Raw genomic sequence first — 19,469 nt, 5'->3', positions numbered from 1 at the left:
AGAAAGCAAGCAAACAAACAAAAAATCATGGTCCAAGTCCATGGACCAATATGACAACACTGCTTCTTGAAAAACCTCTCCCACAGATAATCTCAGGTTCATGCTATTATATTTTTGCCTGAGGTCTCCAAGTAACTAGGTTCAGTCAACATTAAATTAGTCTTCCCCGAATGCAAACATTGCAGGCAAGCCTGGTCTGCCAGGCTGAACATCCTTCTGTGTACACTGAACAGGAATGAATCACTTCTGGAAACTTCCCTTACAGAAATCTTTAAAAATCTTGGCAACAAGCTTAGCACCTTTTATCCATGAAGTGTGATGTGCTGCATCAGCTCTACAGGTCTTGCAAGCCTGGCAAGTCATTTCAGTGACATGGCTTCAGCAAGCATTGTTTCAGACCCTCACATTACCCAGAGGCATCTCGGTATCCAGTGAAGCTACTGACTTCCGAAAGGTAAAAGCAGTTACAATATTTTGTACTTTGAAGGTTTTACGGTCCTTTCCCTGTCCTCAAGCAGCTCCAGCCACATCTTTAACGCCTACCTTCTGGGAAACAAGTGTTCTGTTCCTTTAATACACCACCTCTCTAAATTAATGGAGTCTGTGCTTTGGGTACAGTTGTCTGCCAGCAGTGGACTGCCCAGAGATTAAAATTAACACCATCTTTCAGTACAGTGGGGAAAACAGGGCAGAAGATATTCCACAATCACTCTGCATAGACAGCTCAACCTTTAAACAGGGAGTTAAAAGTTAACTGAGGAACTCTCCTGCTCTGAATAGAGATCACAGTGATCAGGACATATAATCTAAAGCATTGTTTCTTACTGTCTTGTAGGCAATATACACAACCATTTCAGAAGGACTGAAGTCCCCAAACAGCATTAGTTGCCTGGCTTACTGATCCCCTTACCAGAACATGTAAAGGTGCTTGAGATCTCTTGGATGCAACTACCTCTTTGAAGTTTCCCATACCTCCTGGCTGGTAAGGTGTGTAGACGACCAAGAGAAAGTATTTCTTTTGGCACTAATTTCTTTCCTTATTTGCTTTTTGTCAGGTGACATGAACCAAACCAGACAACTGAGCTATACAACCTCATTTAAAAACAAAACCATAATTGAATCATAGTGCAAATTCCTTACAGTTCATGTAATGTGTACTATCATATGGACCTCTCTAATTCTCAATGCTGATAATTTTTGTGTTTAACGTATGTTATGGTTTTATTCTGAATTGTCATGTCTTCCTGTGTTCTATCAACTAGTATTTCTCAAAGTCAACGGAAGTCTAAGCTAAGAAAACATGCAGTAAACACAGAGAACTCCGAAGGCAACGATGATCTAAGATAAAGAGGCAACTCCGTCACACCTCCACACAAAAAACCGCAGAGCTGAGAAACAGCACCAGGCAATCTTGTTTATATAATGCAAGGAAGAGCAAAAAGAATCGCTTATAGGAGGAGAGAGAGGGTCAGGTTACTCACTCCTCACTACTCTCTTGTCAGACAACTAAGAGAGGCAAGGCATCATATTTCTGGAAACACAGACATTTCACTGGAATTCCACCTTTTCTGGATTTTATTCTTCTCTTACTTACAGCCACAAACTTCCTGACTGACTGAAAGCAGTAAGAACTGTGGAAAGCAAGCTACTGAACACGAGAAGCTAAGCTGGCTCCTGATAACTAAGGAAAAAGAAAAGAAGAAAAGCAGAGTCATGCATGGCAGGGTTTTTTTTTTTTGAGCTCGCAGACCTTTTGCGGGTGTTCTGAGCCTACTCATAACTCTAAGGTCCAAACTCTGCGTATTTGTAAAGTTACAAAATTACAGTTCCTTTCTTTAAGCTGTGTATTACTGAATGCAGTTTTAAAGAAAAGGACAATAATAATAAAAAGCCCCAACGACATTTTAGATTATAGGTAATTAAACCTGATCCCTGACGAAAAATACCTTTCTTTTTTTGACCACCCTAGAGGCCCAAAACTGACAGGAACGATGCATAAGTGAACAGAAGAAAATGCCCTTTGCAGAACGGATCCTTAGAAGGCACGATTTCAAACACAGCTGAAATGATCTTGGGTCAGTAACAACTATTATGTCACTGCAACAAGTGGGAGAAGTAACTGCTGGCTTGGACCTCAAATTTGTAAACAGCGGGATAGGTTTATAGCTCCCACAAGTCTCTCAAATGCGGCTGTGCCATAAGGGTCCTCAAGCCCTAGTGTAGGACTTGCAGGTTCTGAGCTACAAGAGCATGAGGTAAAACACTAATTAAGGAAAAAAAGGGGAAAAAAATACCAAAACAGAAAACAAAAACTTATATCAGGCATTTTTTGTTTCAAAATTCATCACAAATCTATACAAGTACAGAAAGCACAGAGAATTTCAATACAGAAAGTAGTAACCTGTGGGCTTACAGTATACCACATACAACATGATATTCCTCCCATACGTACCTTAAGATTTTGTAAAAACCCATCTCTTATTTAAAAAGGATATTTGAGCAGCCATAAATCCTCTTCCTACAGTTGTTTTTAACTTCTGTAGCAGTTTTCTTTTTTGTGTCAAAACAGTGGAAATGCTTTAAGTTGCATCCCTATTTCTAATGCCCCAAATGGGTTTTTAAAGCATCTGAACTGTTGTTAACAGGAGTCTGATAAATGCAGACCTCTAGCTACAGACCATAGGCTTCCCCATGAGATATTTTTCTCTGAGGAATACAGAGTTACTGGCAAGAAATAACACAGCTTTCGTGCTCTTTCCTCTTATTTCTCCAAGTCATATAATACTGAGAGCAAAACTCTGTCATGTTTCCGTTCTATGAGAAAAGATGGTAAACACAATTATATTGGAATTATCCCAGACAAGACAAAACATGAACTACTTGAACTACATGTTTCACAACAGGACTACAAAGCCAACTTCTTTTCCAGGTACCATTAATCATGTGTAAGACAGAAGTAGCCAGAGCAACTGAGAGCAATGGAAATTTTTAAGGCAGGAAAGAGAATTCACACTTATACAGCATCTGTTACAGCACATACACCTGACAGATTACTTTCTTGACAACTTCATTGTTGAGCTTTCTATAAATAAGTAGTTGAGTAACAGGTATCAGATTCAGACAGGAAAGGCATGAGGGCCAAAGGATCAAAAGATTTCTGGGTTATAATATTGGATGTGTTTTGAGACAAATGATATTTGGCCTTTACACAAGCTTGTTTGAGCAAGCAAACAGTGCTGAGAATTTTCAAAGGAAACAAATGGTATGCTGCCCACATCTTCCTCCAATATCGAACTGCGACTAGAGCTCGCTGTGCAGGGCAAAACTACACTTACATCCTGACAACTGCTTTGGATTCAGAGGAATTCTCGTTTTCAACTTCTTCAAAGCTTGGGGTCTCCAGGGATCCATATCTGAAAAAATGAGATGGGTGTTTAGAGGAACCTCTACTGCATCAAAGCAAAATCTCAAATAGCATAATTCATACACAATTATCATAAATGCTAAATAGCTTTTCTAGCTCAAAATAAAAATACAGAATCTAACAGTTGGGCAAAAGTAAGGAGTTTGAAGATTACTTCATTTTGAAGGGGGAAAAAAAAATTAATCTTAGAGAGACAGCCAGTGTCTTCCAATCTAATTTGTTAATTTAGAGAAAGCAGCCTGCAGACACGAGGAATCAACCAAAACAGTTTCTTTGCTCAGAGCTCCAGGACCCTTTCTGCCTTTTTTCACTGCATTTTTTCCCAGAGCAATACTCCAGTGTGCAGAGAGGCTATAACACAACCACTTTCTCCAACACAGTTTCTGTTTCTCTAGTATTTGTCATTCCTTTTAACTCCAACTGTTATTTCACGCAAAAGTTTTCCAGGTGGCAAGTGCCCACTTGTGCCAAAACTACTGATACAGTTGTTATGAGTGGGAATGGCCCCTGGCACTGTGAAAATGCCACTGGGAAGAAGAAACCATAGACTCAACTCCAACAGCATGAAGCAGAATCTCTTATCTCATAGGAAGTGCATGTGCCTTGAAAGCAGTATTATGGATTTCGTTTTCAACGGGAGTGCCCATTGTTTCAGATATACAGCTCCATAAACAATTTCATGATTCCTTAGAAGCAGCTTTAATGAAGGTGGACAATTACACATAGAAGAGATTAAGGCAAGCTGATTTTACACATTCTGTGCTCAACTAACTGTGTCAGGCACCTGCGATTAATCTGAATAAGCCGGAGAACAAGTATTTGTGCTACAACATCCTAGTAACATCAGACAGAGAAAACATAGTGGGCTGTCTGTTTCCGCCCTGAAGGTTCATGTGAGAACTGTAACAAATTCATCCAAAGTATTTCAAATTATAAAAATGTGGTAGTTTTAGGCTCCTCTAGAATATCAGTCTGAAGTAAAGCTTCCTATTTAAGAATCCCAGATCTGTAGAGAAAGTCAACCAGTGTAACTGAATTCAAGATCTCGCCACCAGATTTGCTGAACTGTAAAGAACAAGTTTTAGCACCACCATCCACCACCCTCATATTGATATTCTACCCTGCTACGGCTAACAATCTCAGAACTCCACAATACTTCAAAATAAGAACATAGGTTTCAACAGTCTTATGACAAGGTCTTAATGTTGGATATATCCACTGTGATGGGGAAGCTGAGGCAAAGAAAGATCAAGGGTTTGCATATTATAAGAGTGCACTGTAAAGTAAACCCAAACTAATAAAGGCAAACAAGTCTGAAAGGAGCAACATAGCCACAGTCATAAGGATGTCAGCTTGGGCTTACTTAGCCTTGAGTACTGTGCTAAAACCACTTGCATTATCTGAAACAGCTCATTTAAAACCAGATCTTGAATCTCCAGCTACACTGAAGGCAGACATAACAAAAATTATTTGTTCCGATTGTTTTGGAAATCTCATCATTTTATCTGTCGGGGGGGGGGGGAAGGTATAACATGCACAAAAACTTGCAAACACGTGTTTTGAAGTGTCCAAATTCTTCTCAGTCATCCTGAAGCAATCCAGCTGGTCCTGTAAGACAGCAGCTGTATGAGAGTAGGTTTTAAGGGCTTCTTAAAATGCATCCTTAGAAATTGATGTATGTACAGGATAGGCCATTTTGCCACTGAGATTTCACAGAGTTAATCTGAAAAAAAATATGCTTAGCTAAACTGACAATAAAGTAAGAATCCACTTCTAAACATGCTGAATAACACCTCGATCCCTTGGTGGTCACAGTGAATCACAACAAGAGCATTCACTGCTCGGTACAAGAACAGCTGTCAATCTTGTTCTGAAATTTTTTGGTGCATCAAGAGCCTCTGTGCTTTCTTTGACATTCTCCCAAGCAATTATACACCCTGCCCATGCTCCTTTTACTGAGATCAGCACTACTGAAGCTGTAAAATTGAATAGATACCTTCCTTCTGATTCTTGGCTATGCCAGAATTCACTGCTTAATCCTACCTGGCCTCTCAGTTATATCCTAAAAGCTAATTTACTAGTGTTTGCAACTCAAAGCGAATGCAATTAACTATCTGAGATACTTTCTACTGCTTTACTGCAAGGATGCAATAAATCAGAGGGGTCCTAAGAACAACACTCCCAACACTTTGCTAAGCTGCAGAGTAAAGCTTAACCTATTTTTATTAGATTTAACTCCATTGGTTTCAATATTTGGTCTTGCAGACCTGTAAATTGTTCTGCTTTTCCAAATACTGTAACATGAGGTAACATACCGTATCAAGACGATACAAGAAGAACATAAGGGGATTTCTAGAGATTTATGCTGACACCTCCTCAGTGAAGATCACCCAGGACAGAACTGAGACATGCTGTGGATATAACGTACATTACATGCTATGAAGGCTGCTCCTGTCCTGTTGCTAAAGGGCAAGGATTTCACTCTCCACTGCTGTCTGCTAGGTAAGATGACTAAAATAAACCTTAGCCAAGAGATAAAAGACATTTTCCCCCTACTGGGAGAAATACGTAAGGACAGCTTCAGTTTTTGAATAAAAATTAAATTTAAATTCCAAAATTTATTGCAATGACTCACAATATCACTGTCCTGGTTATGTATGAAATATAAAATATGTATTTGAAAAACATTAGGCATTTACATTTAAATGTCACTAGAGAGATACATGCTGATTTTTATAATATAGATTCCTAACACAGTAATAAAGGGCAGTCAATTTTCTGTGCAAAACTGGAGAAGTATATAATGCTTCGTTACACTGCCAGATGTAAACCTCTGCCTATCTCTCATCGAAAGAGCTCTGCATGAACAACAGGTCATTAAATACAGATTAGGAGGAGTTAATGATACATCTGATGTAAAGAACAGTGTTTCTGCAGACTTCAACTGCTCTGCTCTCATCGGGTCTTGGACAAAGAGCCATTCACTAGCCAGCCCTGTATGAATGCTTTGCATACAAAAAGAGACACTGGAAACAAAAGGATCCTGTAGTCCACAGAACTTTTCAGCCTTGCTTGGCGTTTGGGAAGTTATAACTTACTCAAAAAAACTGACTAAGCAAATGAGACCAGAATGTAATGGGCAGTACTGACTATTTAAATACTAAAAAACAGTAGAAAGCACACCCCTGCATCTCTTTTAAGAGGTAAGTGAAGAAGAGGGAGGAAAATACTTTTTGAATAACTCAAAAATAATACAGAAAGGTTGTTCTTGTCAAAATCCTCAAACAAAGCCCTAAATAAGGCTTGTAAGCATTGAAACAAACAACTTGGAGCTACAGATACTCCACAAGAATCATGAGGTACTTTGAATTATACACACATAGAATAATGGAAATGAAATAACTTTTTCAGTTGACAAACCACCTGATATACAACAGAGGAAAGATCAGATACTACAGCAACAGTGAGCCAAGTGCAATATAAAGCACCTGTTCCAAAAAGTGTGGTTCTGCTACCAAAGCACCAATTCCTTCAACGTCCCCTCTCTACCTTCTTTTTCCCCTCCATTTACCCTCTATAGAGCCATTCTCCAAGCAAAAGGAATGAACTGTAAATGTAAAACTAACTTGCTCTTTTTTGCTGTTATTATCCAGCTTTAGATCTCCCATTAAATAATATCAACTCCCTCCTCTGTAAATTCCTAGAAATAGGGACCAGTTGCCACTTTATCTGCAACTGTGCCAAGTACAGCACAGCCCCACTTTTAAGTGTCATTGCAAGGAACATGATTACTAGGACAAAATAAAGGACATAAGACAGGAATTTAGCCTGCTTCTGCTCTCATCTGGACAGCTAAACATCTTTGGTTTCCACTACACTTGTGAGTGGTTAATTCCACAGCACACCCAGTGGCACTGGCGCATCGTGCTGTACCCTCACTGACAGGGGCAGGAAGAGCTGGCCTCCTTTTCCTCTCTCCAGGAACTTCCATTGAGTGTTTTCACATCAAAATGCCAACCAGATTTTTTTATTTTAAATATCCCTGTCCACTTCCATAAAACAAAGAGAAAATATCAGAACACATAGTGTTAAAGACCTGGCAGGTTTTCAAAGCTGTCTGCTGCATTTCGATGCCAAACTTCCATGAATACTAAAGGGATGCGGATGTCCAATTACTCTTAAATAGCTTTGCAAATACAAGTCATCCCCCTCATTTTTCAACATACCAGCTTACGCCCAAGATTTTGTTTAGTTTGACTTCTATGTTAAAAGAAAACCTTTATAGGCTGAATCCAGACAAAAGAATGAACAGGGGTTCAGTCTCAAATTTAATAAAAGCAAAACCTTCCAGCTTAATTTGAAATCCGGGGGGAGGGGGAAGAAAAAAAAGAAAGAAAAAACCAAACAGCCTCCCCAAATCCAAACAGATTTATTCACAATCTCCAAGAAGTGTTAGAAGTTACTCAGAAATCGTGCATTTCTGTGATAACTGTACCAGCATGGGCTGTGGGAGTAAAAAACACTGCAAGGACTAGCACTGCACGACTGTACAATTCCTATCATGAAAAAAACAAAGCCACGTGTTCTTGGCTTTGGGAGGACTTCCTGCTGCCTTCCAATGTCATGTGAAGAGGAGTAAAGGCAATGTAAGCAACGCGTGGTAGGACAGACTAAAGAGACACACAGGAAAAGAGAAAACTACCAACTCCTCTGCAGCCATGCAGGAAACATGCAGCCCAGAAAGGCCACCTAGGAGCTACCTATGGCTGCAGAGCCTCACGCGCTCACAGGACAGATTACAGCTTATTTTAACAGAGTAAGGCCCACGCCTGCAAAAATGTTTTGTCCATAAGATTTCACAAAACCTCACCGCAGCGTGGGCTGACTTAACGAAAACAAACATGATTCTGCATTATCCACACCTGTTAAAAGTTCATTTTTTCTGCCCTAACACTTCAGTTTCTCATAAGTACAGCATCTGCTTTTTCATTTGCCCCTGTCACTCAGGGAAGATCGTATCACCTTATTTAGACAGAATGTTTCCTGCATCAGTTTTAGTCGATCTGTTAATGCTTGCACTGCTTGGATAGGATACTCTGCAGACAAAGCACCAAATGACCAACACATATCCCCACATAATTAGGGTACAATATGTTCAGATTTCCCAGGACACTTTTCCAAAGAGACCCAGGACTCTCACTGTCTAATCTGGATTTGTGTATCTCTAATACATACATCAGACAATACCACAGCACTCGCAGTGAGGGGTTTATCCACAGTAAATCCGAAATAAACTGAATGCAGTGCACTTAAGGGCTCTCCAGCTTCCACACATAAGTTTTGGAAGACGTCTGTCATAGAATCATAAAATAGTTAGGTTTGGAAAGGACCTTAAGATCATGTGGTTTCAACCTCCCTGCCATGAGCAGGGACACCTCACACTAAACCATGTCACCCACGGATCTGTCCAGCCTGGCCTTGAACACCGCCAGGGATGGAGCATTCACAACCTCCCTGAGCAACCAGTTCCAGTGCCTCACCACCCTAACAGTAAAGAACTTCCTCCTTATATCCAATCTAAACTTCCCCTGTTTTAAGTTTTAACCCGTTATCCCTTGTCCTATCACTACAGTCCCTAATGAAGAGTCCCTCCCCAGCATCCCTGTAGGCCCCCTTCAGATACTGGAAGGCTGCTATGAGGTCTCCATGCAGCCTTCTCTTCTCCAGCCTGAACAGGCCCCACTTTCTCAGCCTGCCTTCATACAGGAGGTGCTCCAGTCCCCTGATCATCCTCGTGGCCCTCCTCTGGACTTGTTCCAGCAGTTCCATGTCCTTTTCATGTTGAGGACACCAGAACTGCACACAATACTCCAGGTGAGGTCTCATGAGAGCAGAGTAGAGGGGCAAGATCACCTCCTTCGACCTGCTGGTCACGCTCCTTTTGATGCAGTCCAGGATACGGTTGGCTTGTAGGTAGCAGGTGATCCTTGAATATCAACCAATAGCTCTGGGCTCCTCTGCCCTCTAGGGCTATATCCCATGGAAACTTACTAAGCAGGATCCTGAAGAGGCCAAAGTCCGCTGTCTTGGAAGTCCCGGGCAGTGAGCACACTGCGTGCCCTTTCTCACTTTGGTCACATTGGGACCAATGATCTCAAACTTGACCGCCTCATGATCGCTACAGCCAAGGCAGCCCTGGTGCACCACATTCCCTGTTGGTGAGCACGAGGTCAAGCATGGCACCTCTCCTTGTCAGCTCCTCTATTACTTGCAGGAAGAAGTTGCCTTCCACACAACAGAGGAACCTCCTGGATTGCTTGCGCTGGGCCGTACTGTCCCTCCAAAAGATATCAGGACGGTTGAAATCCCCCATGAGGACAAGGGCCTGCCAGCGTGAGGCTGTTCCTATCTGTCTACAGAGCGCTTCATTCACAGAGTCCTCCTGATCAGGCGGTCTGTAACAGATCCCCACAGTAATGTCCCCCATTGCTGTTCTCCCTTTGACCCTGACCCGCAAACTCCGTTGACTGATCACCTGACCCCACACAGAGTTCCATACTCTCCAGCCTATCACTGACATAAATAGCAAGAAACCCTCCCCATCTGCTGGGCCTGTCTTTTCTAAAGAGCCTATATCAATGTGTCAATTCCTGCAAAAGAAATGTCCTACACCTGGGAGATGCAGATGCTGTTCTCTCCTACTCTGTGCCAAGGAGCTGCTCACTTGTGAAAAATCCAAAGGGCCTTTTTTGATCTGGCCACATCACTGTTGTCCCTTGGACCAAACAAGAGCTCAGCACTGCCATTCATAATGGCAGTTACCTTACTCGATAATCCATAGTTACAGAGAATAAGAAACAGGGCTCAAGCTCTTCACATGAAACTAAAATTGACAACTAATGCCAAAATCTTACTTGTTTGAGGTTTTTTTGTTGTTGTTTTGTTTTGTCTTTTGTTTTAAGTAGCTTCCCTTTTCACTACTTCTTCACTGGAAAACAAAATACAAGTACCTATAAAACAGATTATGCACTGACCCCCACTTTAGTCTCTGTACTGTTATTACTAACAAGTACCAGTATCGCAAAAATGCTACTTATTCTGAACTAATGTAGAGATGAAAACTAAGCTGGTTAAATTCAACTACTATCCGATTCTTTTTTTTTTATTTTCCCTTATAACATCTGCTTTTCTTCACAAGCCCATATTCCACAGCTGTGTGTAAATCATTCGAACTTTTATATCTTAAATTTCATCTAGATTTTGTCCCAAGTCATAAAAGTCCAGATTATCCATGATATTCAAAAAGCCAAGAGAAACATTAATGGATTCTTACACACTGTGCTCCTAAGATTTGTGAGAGGGGAAGGAAGTGGTGACCTCCTAGGATTTCCTTTGGATTCTATCATTCATTGTAAAAGGCTGGGGGTAATGGTGACAAGGTCAGGCAGCCTGTGTGCCCTTTGGCTGAGGGAGATATTATACCTTCTTTCAAGAGGCACACAAGCCAGTAAGATTAGAACTGGGCTCAGAAAGGAGAGCTCTATTCTGTGGAAACTTTTCCCTTGTGCTTTCTTGCCCTCTTCCGACATTTTCACCTCTTTAAAGCAACACCAGGAAGGCAGGGCTGACTTTGAGTCAAATATGCTCCAAACTTGCTGCTGTCCTAAACAACCGGACTACCAAAACTTACCTGAAATGTTGCTATAAATATCATTTAGGCTATTTGTTTGAAGCAGAACTGCAGTATTCAAACTTCTCTTGTTCTCCCTTCCTGCCTTCAACACCAACCACAAGAGGATATCCCTCCTTAAAGCAGGGCTTCTAACATGCCAGCACATTACCAAAAACCAATACAATGGGAACTCGATCTCTTGAAGACCACAAGGACTCAGCAGTGCACAAGTCTGGCCCAAGATCCTTTCCCTCAATCAGCAGCCAAGAATGCAGTGAAAAACAAGCACATCAGCTTTAGAAAAGGACACCTATTTTCTTGTTAATTCCTCCTCGAATGCTCAAATGAAATCCCTTTTAAACTGGCTTATTCAAACATTTCAAAGCTCATTTAGTCCTGCCTGCATAATTTGTGTTCCAATTAAGGCTGGTTTTCTCTCCTCTGATAAACTCCTGAGAAAATGTAAGACTCAAGTCAGACTTGCCATTTCTTTTGTGCTACAATCCAGTTGTAATATGACAGATGAAATTCCCAGATATGAAAATATTAAGAACTTGGTTGCAGAGTTAACTGAGCTAAATTGCACCAGCTGTACAATTTACAGAAACCTTTCCTGCACACAGCTGGCATTTTCACAGGAGCCCAGAGAGTTTAAGTGTCCCATGTGTCCTCAGAAGAAGGAATTCCTCAACATTTTTCTATTCTTTCATATATGCCATTTTTATTGCTCCTCATGTTCTGCGTCTGAATTGGTATGGACTGACAGGTAAAGCTCACCATAGTAAACCTCGCTGTACAGTCTGCTCACCAGGATGGCTGCTCTTTCCTCATCTGACTTCTTCCCTGACTGGGAAGTTGCTACACTTGAGAAACCACAGCAGGCCTGGCAGATAGGCATTTCAACACTGCTATGAACTGAGCCGCAAAACATTCATTTAAAGCAAGGAGTACTATACTGCTTTTCAAATACAAAAGAAGAGCACAGGTAACTTATCTATGCCTTGGTTCCTTATCTGCCTAGTGGGGAGAGCCAAGGTTAAAGCCTGTGAGTTCTTATGCTGCTCTTCTATACTAATGAACACTAAGCAGTTCTTGTCTGTCCTTAAAAAATTATGACTGCATGTGCATGTGAAGTAACGGAAGGGTATTGTCAAATTTTGCTTATGGCTGTACAATCCTTGTTTCAAATCAGCAGTCCCCGAAAAGCAGAATTCGGTCTGGAAATAGCAGTATCCAGCAAAACATAAGCATCTATTCTAGATACTTTTGGGCCCATTCTTTTACAGCCCATGCATTCTGGGTCCTTTTTTTTTGGGGGGGGGGAACAATATTAATTGTCTTGTGTCAGTCCCAGTTTGTTTCTTAACAGTCAGACAGCACACTTTCTCTACCTGATGACTATGCTTTAAATGAGACTAACGATGTGGGCAACATGCCTTTATGCGCTTCATGTTTATGTGGAAATTGTGGAATTTGCAGTATTAGTGACATCTGTCCATCGGGTTAGTAAGTTCATGCGCACTAAATGTAATGGAAGGAATTCCTGACAACATCCGCCTATCACGTAAACAATGGCTTACTTTTCATTATACTGGCTCTTACCTGTCAAGGAGAATTTCCAGTACTTCCTTAGCAGAAGCAAAAGCCCTGTATGTGGACAGAAAGATAGTGATGTAGGTAAAATCATTATCCCCAAAAGCTGTCAGAAGGCTCTCCACAAGCTTCTCCAAAGTTCCAGCTTTTATCGTCCTGATCTTGCATGTATCATACTGGCTGTCAGTGTGTTCTTGAGGTAACCGGTCTTCTTCAACCTACAAAGTCGAAAAAAACCCAAAGCACAACAATCAGACACAAGTCAGATCCCTGTCCAGGCTTTCACAATGAAACACAGACTAAATTCCATCTTTTCACAGGAATAAGTACATCTTTAATTACTAAATTATTTTGGCTCTCCAAACACCAAATGCTCTATCAAATAACAGACACTTTTAGTAAGTTTAAGATACTTCTCAGGCATGCTCCACCTAAGATTGTATAGCCTGACTGCTATCAAGTTATCTTACGATCCTACCGTGTATTAGTATCTAAAAGAATATCCATTATCCCACAAAGAATAATATTACTGGAGAGAACAACAGCGGTAATCCAGTGTCTCACTTAACTTCTGAATACACATGACAACTGACCACAACTGCGGCATCGGCACTTGTGATTCCCTTGCTGAAAGTACCAACTTTGGCTCACCACACAGAACGTAAGGTCATGAACACATCCGGATGCGAAACATTTCATCGTACTTTTGCAAGGAGTTTATCAAAGTCATCTTGCAGACGTGCCATTATAACATTTCCATTTTCTCTCACGGTTTCCAGGAGGTACAATATTTGTCAACAAATCTAGGGTTTGGTGTTGGGGGGTGTGCATTTTCAACAGCAGTTGGTTTTAAGGCTTACATCCTGCTTTAAGTCTGAAGCAGCTAGAAACATTCCCTTCAATTCTACCACTATTTAGAGGGCAGTTCCGAAGATGACTTTTGTGAGTAGTTTGAATACTTATTTGTTAAGTAGGTGTGATAAAAAAGCTTTAAAAATGGGATTATAAATGAAAACATCAACAAGAGCAGCCTAACAGAAAATTCCTCTCTACCTTTTGAGTTGGCTGTCTCTGGGAAGGAACTTTCAGACCACTGATGTAGGAAAGGCTGAACTCTACAGAGGCAGCATGGGGGAGGTGTGCAGTTCCCCTCCCACTGTTGCTGTTTAGCGACCGATGTACTACATCGTCAGCTTGAGGAAAATGTGCCGTGACGCATCTGCGCTTTTGCCTTGATACAAATACGTGGCACGAATAACACAGATCTGTGTTCCACAGCCCCGTGGGCCAAAGGTACAAACGCTACCTGGTGACATTCAGTGGGATTACAAATTAGAAACTCTTCCATCTCCTAAATTAACGATACATCCTAGCAAGAGGGAGCAGAGACTCAAGATTAAAAAGCCAAAGAAGACAGTTCAAATTCTGAACAGTACAAAAGAAGGCTGCTGCCCAAATAGAAACATACAGAATTGCAGCCACTACTTCATAAATACCACTCAAAACTATTGCTTTTACCAAAAAACCCCACTGGTTTCCACTTTGTTTCCAATGCAAATATTATCTGTTGAGATTCTGAAAGCAAGAATTGTGGAATGAAACCAATGTAATAGTTTTTCATTAGGCAGACTGGAATAAAGTACTGAAAGAAAACAACTGGGATGAAGAAGAAGTAAATGAGATACCAAACATTCTTCAGGCTTAGTCATTTAAAACATTACCACCTTACTAAAGATTTGTTTTATTCCGGAATTCCGCAAATGTAGTCTCAAGATAGTGAAACTCGTCTCTCTGCAACACAGTTTCTACTGATTTTGACAGATCTTCAAAAGCTTTTCGCTTTCCTGGAAACTTACAGCTTTTCCAGATGGGGAGTTTTCCACTCTAGCTGTTTTTATTAACTTCAGGGACAGACACCCTGTGCTGGAATAGAACTGCCTAAAGTGCAGTAACTTATAATCTAACTCAAAATAAGGAACTCTAACCAAGAATGACTGTTTCATTTCACTGATTGCCTGACTGTGAAAATGCAAATAACCTTAAACCTTCTGAACGTAGGAATGAGATTTTTCCGTCATTTTACCCTTATTATTTGGATATTGCTTCCCTACACACACAGGCTGTGTATTCCCGTATTCCTTCGAGTTTTGGGGAACGTTCTGCTAACTTCTGAGATCCCTTCATTAGTCAAAATACCATGACTATTTGTCTGGGAGACCTGAGAACTGCTCCCAGCAGGAGAAAATAACCCGTGGCACAGCTTGAAATAACTGTTAGATGTTCGGCCTCTCAGGCTCTAAGCTAAGATTCTTTTTCTGGACTAAGAATAAACTGATCCATGGACACAACTGGTGAAATACTGTTTACCCATGAAGAAAAGAGGAGTCAACACAAGCAGATGTTCCAGATGTCCAGGCAGACAACTTCAGTGTTTTGCTGGTTTTTAAATAGCGAGAGCAGCCAGTGCTGAAAGTCAGCATCCTAACAACGCACGTGAAATTCAGCTCCCTGGAGCAGGCTCCCACGTCCATGAGCAGCCTTCAAAAGGCTGCTGCGCCAGCTTTACTTCCCAAAGAGACGGTGTTTCTTCCATTGGCCCTTGTCCTATCGCTACAGCCCCTGCTGAAATGAGGGTGTTTGTATGCAACAAGATTTACCTGAGAATGTTTTTAAGATTTATTCCGCGGTTGATATTTTTCTCTCGGTAGAAACCGAAAACGTTTGCAAGGACTTGTATTGACTTGCAAGGGATGAAAGTGTAAAATTCAACTCCCCGGATCCTCCCGATCTCCACAAACACACATCCATGTTGATTTAGCTACCTACACTCTCAAAAACTTCATACCCCCACTTGAATTTAAGATTCTTACACAGTCAGGCTATGAAACAGCACACCATAACGCTGTAGAAAAGATACAACAGCTCAGCTGAACTACCAAATACAAAAATTAGACAGCTTTTGTAAAGCAGTACCATTACAGTACTAGGGAAAGTCTTTCCCTCTTCAGTGGCTGCAATTTTTTGTAACGTTAAAATTCTTACGCTGAAAAAAAGAAAATAGGAGGGAGGGGGGAAGCGTTGGAATGATGTCTGATTGCTGTTTCTGTAGAAATGGTCTCTGCCACCCAGGGTTGAGTATCGACATGCAAGCAAGTAACGCGATAAACGCAGAAAAAGACCCCAATGTGGAAGCCGGGAAACGGTTCGCCTCTGCTTTTAAGATGGGCCAGAGGAAGCACACCCGTATGTGCTGCGCTGAAGAGAGGCCCGAGTCTGCTGGGACAGCCTGTGTTCATTGCGCTGTCCCACCCATTAGTGTTTGCGTAAGAGCTCCCTGGCAATGGGGAATCCCTCCCATCTGCTCTGCAGTAACTGGATGGGCCAGTTCCTCTCCGGTTGCCACGACCTTTAACCACCAGACCTTCCACGCAAACACTACTGCTGCACCAGTGATGGAGGGGATCTGCAGATCACGCCTTTCCCCGTCAGCAGCAGTTTGCATCGTCTTAAGCCGCACGGAGTTTCCCGGACTTTCCCACAGCTCTGTAAATTATTAACAAAGCGGAAGTTGCTTCTCCTGTTCACTTTGCTCTGTTTGTAAACAAAGGGACTCTGTTCCTTTCTCTTATGATTTCTTCACAGAGGAACAGGCAAACATGCATAGAAAGGAGGAGACAGGGAGATGGAGCTTACTGATTTTTTCAGTGAAAGGACTGATTTTCCCACCTTTTACACACACACACACACACATTTCAATTTAGTATTATCCAAAGAAGCAAGGACATTTCATATCAGCTGGGGACTTGGCCTGACAAAGGTGAAGGCGATCCTTTTTACGCATCAAGAAAAGAGGAGGAGTCAACAGAAGGAGAGAGGTCCCTCAGATGATCCGGGCAGACAACTTCAGTTGTCCGCAGTCCATGAGCATCCTTCCAAAATGCCACTCTGCCGGCTTTACTCACCCCTAGTGATGCTGTTTCTTGGCCAGGAGCCTCCTCAATCTGCGCTCTTTCCGGGGTGGCACAGGAAAGAGCACCCTCCTCATTCTGGTCTTCAACTGAGTGCTGCCGGAAAAAGGGAAAGAAGGAAATTACGCTTCAGTTTCAATAACAAGACAATTAACTATTCGATTAAATAGCTCTCCAAACTTTCCGTTTACAAACATAACTTTCTTTTTCCCTTCTGCCGTGCTCCGTTTTGCTTTGGTTACAGATACATTGCACGCATGCCTTTTCTGGCCCTGCTACACTATGCTTACACCATAGAAATCTGTTGACTATCAGGAAAGGGGATAGAAAGAAAAAGAAAAGAAATTGGAAAGGAAAGGAAAGGAAAGGAAAGGAAAGGAAAGGAAAGGAAAGGAAAGGAAAGGAAAGGAAAGGAAAGGGAGGAGAGGAATGAGAGGAGAGGAGAGGAATGAGAGGAGAGAAGAGAAGAGAAGAGAAGAGAAGAGAAGAGAAGAGAAGAGAAGAGAAGAGAAGAGAAAACAGCATCTCCTCCACCTCTAAAATATCCCACAGTCATATACAACAGTCTGTACACCAGTGACTTGCCTTCTCTTGGCACATCTCTGGTGAGACTCCCCTTTCTCTTCCACAGCATCCTTGAAGGCACATGCATTTCAAGGAGAAATCCAGGAACTGTTTGAAGAAAGCAGAAAGGCAGTTTTGAAATGTGGATGGCAATACATTTGTTTTCAATGTCCATTATATCTCTCTCCCTTTTGTGAAACACAACAATTGGATACGATCATTACACAGACAAGGAGGCTGCTCAGTGATGTTCAATGGATGCAGTGCCAGCCACACACAGCCAGTGGCATGGTTACATACACCCAAGCTCTCTTCCTAGATCCCTTAAATTTCTGCTTTCTCTGACATTAGAGGAAGTGTTGCTATTGCAGTGGCCTAAACCAGTAAGCTAGAAAGCATATCAACTTCTCCCTCTTGACTGCGCTGCATATGTAAGTGCAGTGCTAAGACTTCCTCAATCAGCACAGCTCTACGTTAAGAAAATGGGTGTTAAACACGTTTCTGGAAGTAACCTGTTTTGCTACGGGAGCCACAAATGCTTTTACCAGCCTAAGTCATCTCCAGTCTTTTCCCCTTTATGTTTTTATTACTCTTGTCTTTCACCTATTGCAAAATATGAGCTTTCCAAAACCCATATTCCTACCCTCCAGACCAGACAAAGTGCCGCATTTTGATAGAAAGAAAGAAAGAAAGAAAGAAAGAAAGAAAGAAAGAAAGAAAGAAAGAAAGAAAGAAAGAAAGAAAGAAAGAAAGAAAGAAAGAAAGAAAGAAAGAAAGAAAGAAAGAAAGAAAGAAAGAAAGAAAGAAAGAAAGAAAGAAAGAAAGAAAGAAAGAAAGAAAGAAAGAAAGAAAGAGAAAGACTTTCTTTCTCATTCAGGTATTTAATGTTCACTTTGAAGATCCCTCAGAACTTGCTATCCCACCAGCTGCTTCCTTTATAACCGGGGGAATTACGGACACAAAGATATGCGTGCATTTGTGTGTGTACTGTTTCCCTAGGGCTGCTGGCCTAGAGCAACCTCACAAAGCTCTGTAACTTTCTAATAGTAAGAAATATATAACAGGATAATGTAGATAGCACAGGTCTACACAGCCCGAGTGTAACTTGAAGCAGCAAAAATGTTCCTGTCCTTTTGAGCACTGTTTTCACTTTGTGAGTCAATATATTTGTTATTATACTACAGGTCGTAAAGAATGGGGCAACTAAAGTCAAGGACATGTCGCTCCCCACGGGAGACAGGGGTTCCCTCCCAGGTAACATCAATCATGAATAAGCACAATGGTTAATCTGGCAGAGGCCAGTGTTTCTGTTACTTTTTTACTCTTCCTGTAGTCACAGCTATTATGTATCTGAGTCAAAAACACAGGGGCTGCTTCCCAGTGTGCCATCAAACACCCTTCACTTCAGATCCCGCTTGGAAACTCAAAACATTCTTCGGAGAATCTTACAATGTAAGAGAGGTAGAACTGCTCTAGAATCCACTGCTGACAACCTAGAATCCACCTAGGTGAACAACAAATATGGTGCCCTTTAAGAAAATCTTCCTTAAATGAGAAACTTACTCATTCTTACTTACTTCCTTCGTACGTCTTCGTTCCTTCCTTACTCATTCTGCCCTATCTGATAAATCATAGAATCCTAGAACGGCTTTGGTTGGAAGGGAGCTTAAATCTTACCCAGTTCCAACCCCCTGCCACGGGCAGAGACACCTTCCACTAGACCAGATTGCTCCAAGCCCCATCAAAGCTGGCCTCGAACACTGCCAGGGATGGGGCATCCACAGCTTCTCTGGGCAACCTGTGCCAGTCCCTCACCACCCTCACAGTGAAGAATTTCTTTGTGAGATTTCATCTAAATCTGCCATCTTGCAGTTTAAAACCACTCCCCCTTCTCCTATCAGTACATGCCCTTGTCAAAGGCGCCTCTCCAGATTTCTTGCAGGTCTCCTTAGGCACTGCAAGCTGCCATAAGGTCTCCCCTGAGCCTTCCCTTCTCCAGGCTGAACAACCTGAACTCTGTTTCCTTACAAGAGTTGCTCCAGCATCATCTTTGTGGCCTTCTCTGGACTTGCTCGAGCAGGTCCGCGTCCCTTTTGTGCTGGGGGCCCCAGAGCTGAACACAGTACCGCAGGTGGGGTATCAGGAGAGCAGAGTAGAGCGGGAGAATCCCCTCCCTCGACCTGCTGGTCACGCTCCTTTTGATACAGCCCAGCACACGGCTGGCTTTCTGGCTGCAGGCACACACTGC

General features: G+C 41.9%; 1 protein-coding gene across 3 annotated transcripts in view; it reads right to left on the bottom strand.

Annotated features, from left to right (window-relative positions):
* The window catches only part of LOC136011807 (ral guanine nucleotide dissociation stimulator-like 1), a 51,236-nt gene extending 33,907 nt beyond the window's left edge, over positions 1-17,329 (bottom strand). For 2 of the 3 annotated variants that reach the window (XM_065674198.1, XM_065674200.1), the window contains exons 1-4: positions 17,243-17,329; positions 16,652-16,753; positions 12,699-12,907; positions 3,336-3,413 (exon numbers count right to left, since the gene is read on the bottom strand). In XM_065674198.1, the coding sequence (XP_065530270.1) occupies positions 3,336-3,413; positions 12,699-12,907; positions 16,652-16,753; positions 17,243-17,305 (452 nt within the window). In that variant the 5' untranslated portion in view covers positions 17,306-17,329. Of the gene's footprint in view, positions 1-2,452; positions 2,719-3,335; positions 3,414-12,698; positions 12,908-16,651; positions 16,754-17,242 lie in introns of those variants that run through there. The other variant, XM_065674201.1, reaches the window with a different exon arrangement.
* Between the last annotated feature and the right edge of the window lie 2,140 nt (positions 17,330-19,469).

This window comes from Lathamus discolor, chromosome 3 (genome assembly GCF_037157495.1).
Source record: "Lathamus discolor isolate bLatDis1 chromosome 3, bLatDis1.hap1, whole genome shotgun sequence".
Taxonomy (NCBI): domain Eukaryota; kingdom Metazoa; phylum Chordata; class Aves; order Psittaciformes; family Psittacidae; genus Lathamus; species Lathamus discolor.
This window is presented reverse-complemented; position numbering and strand designations above follow the sequence as displayed.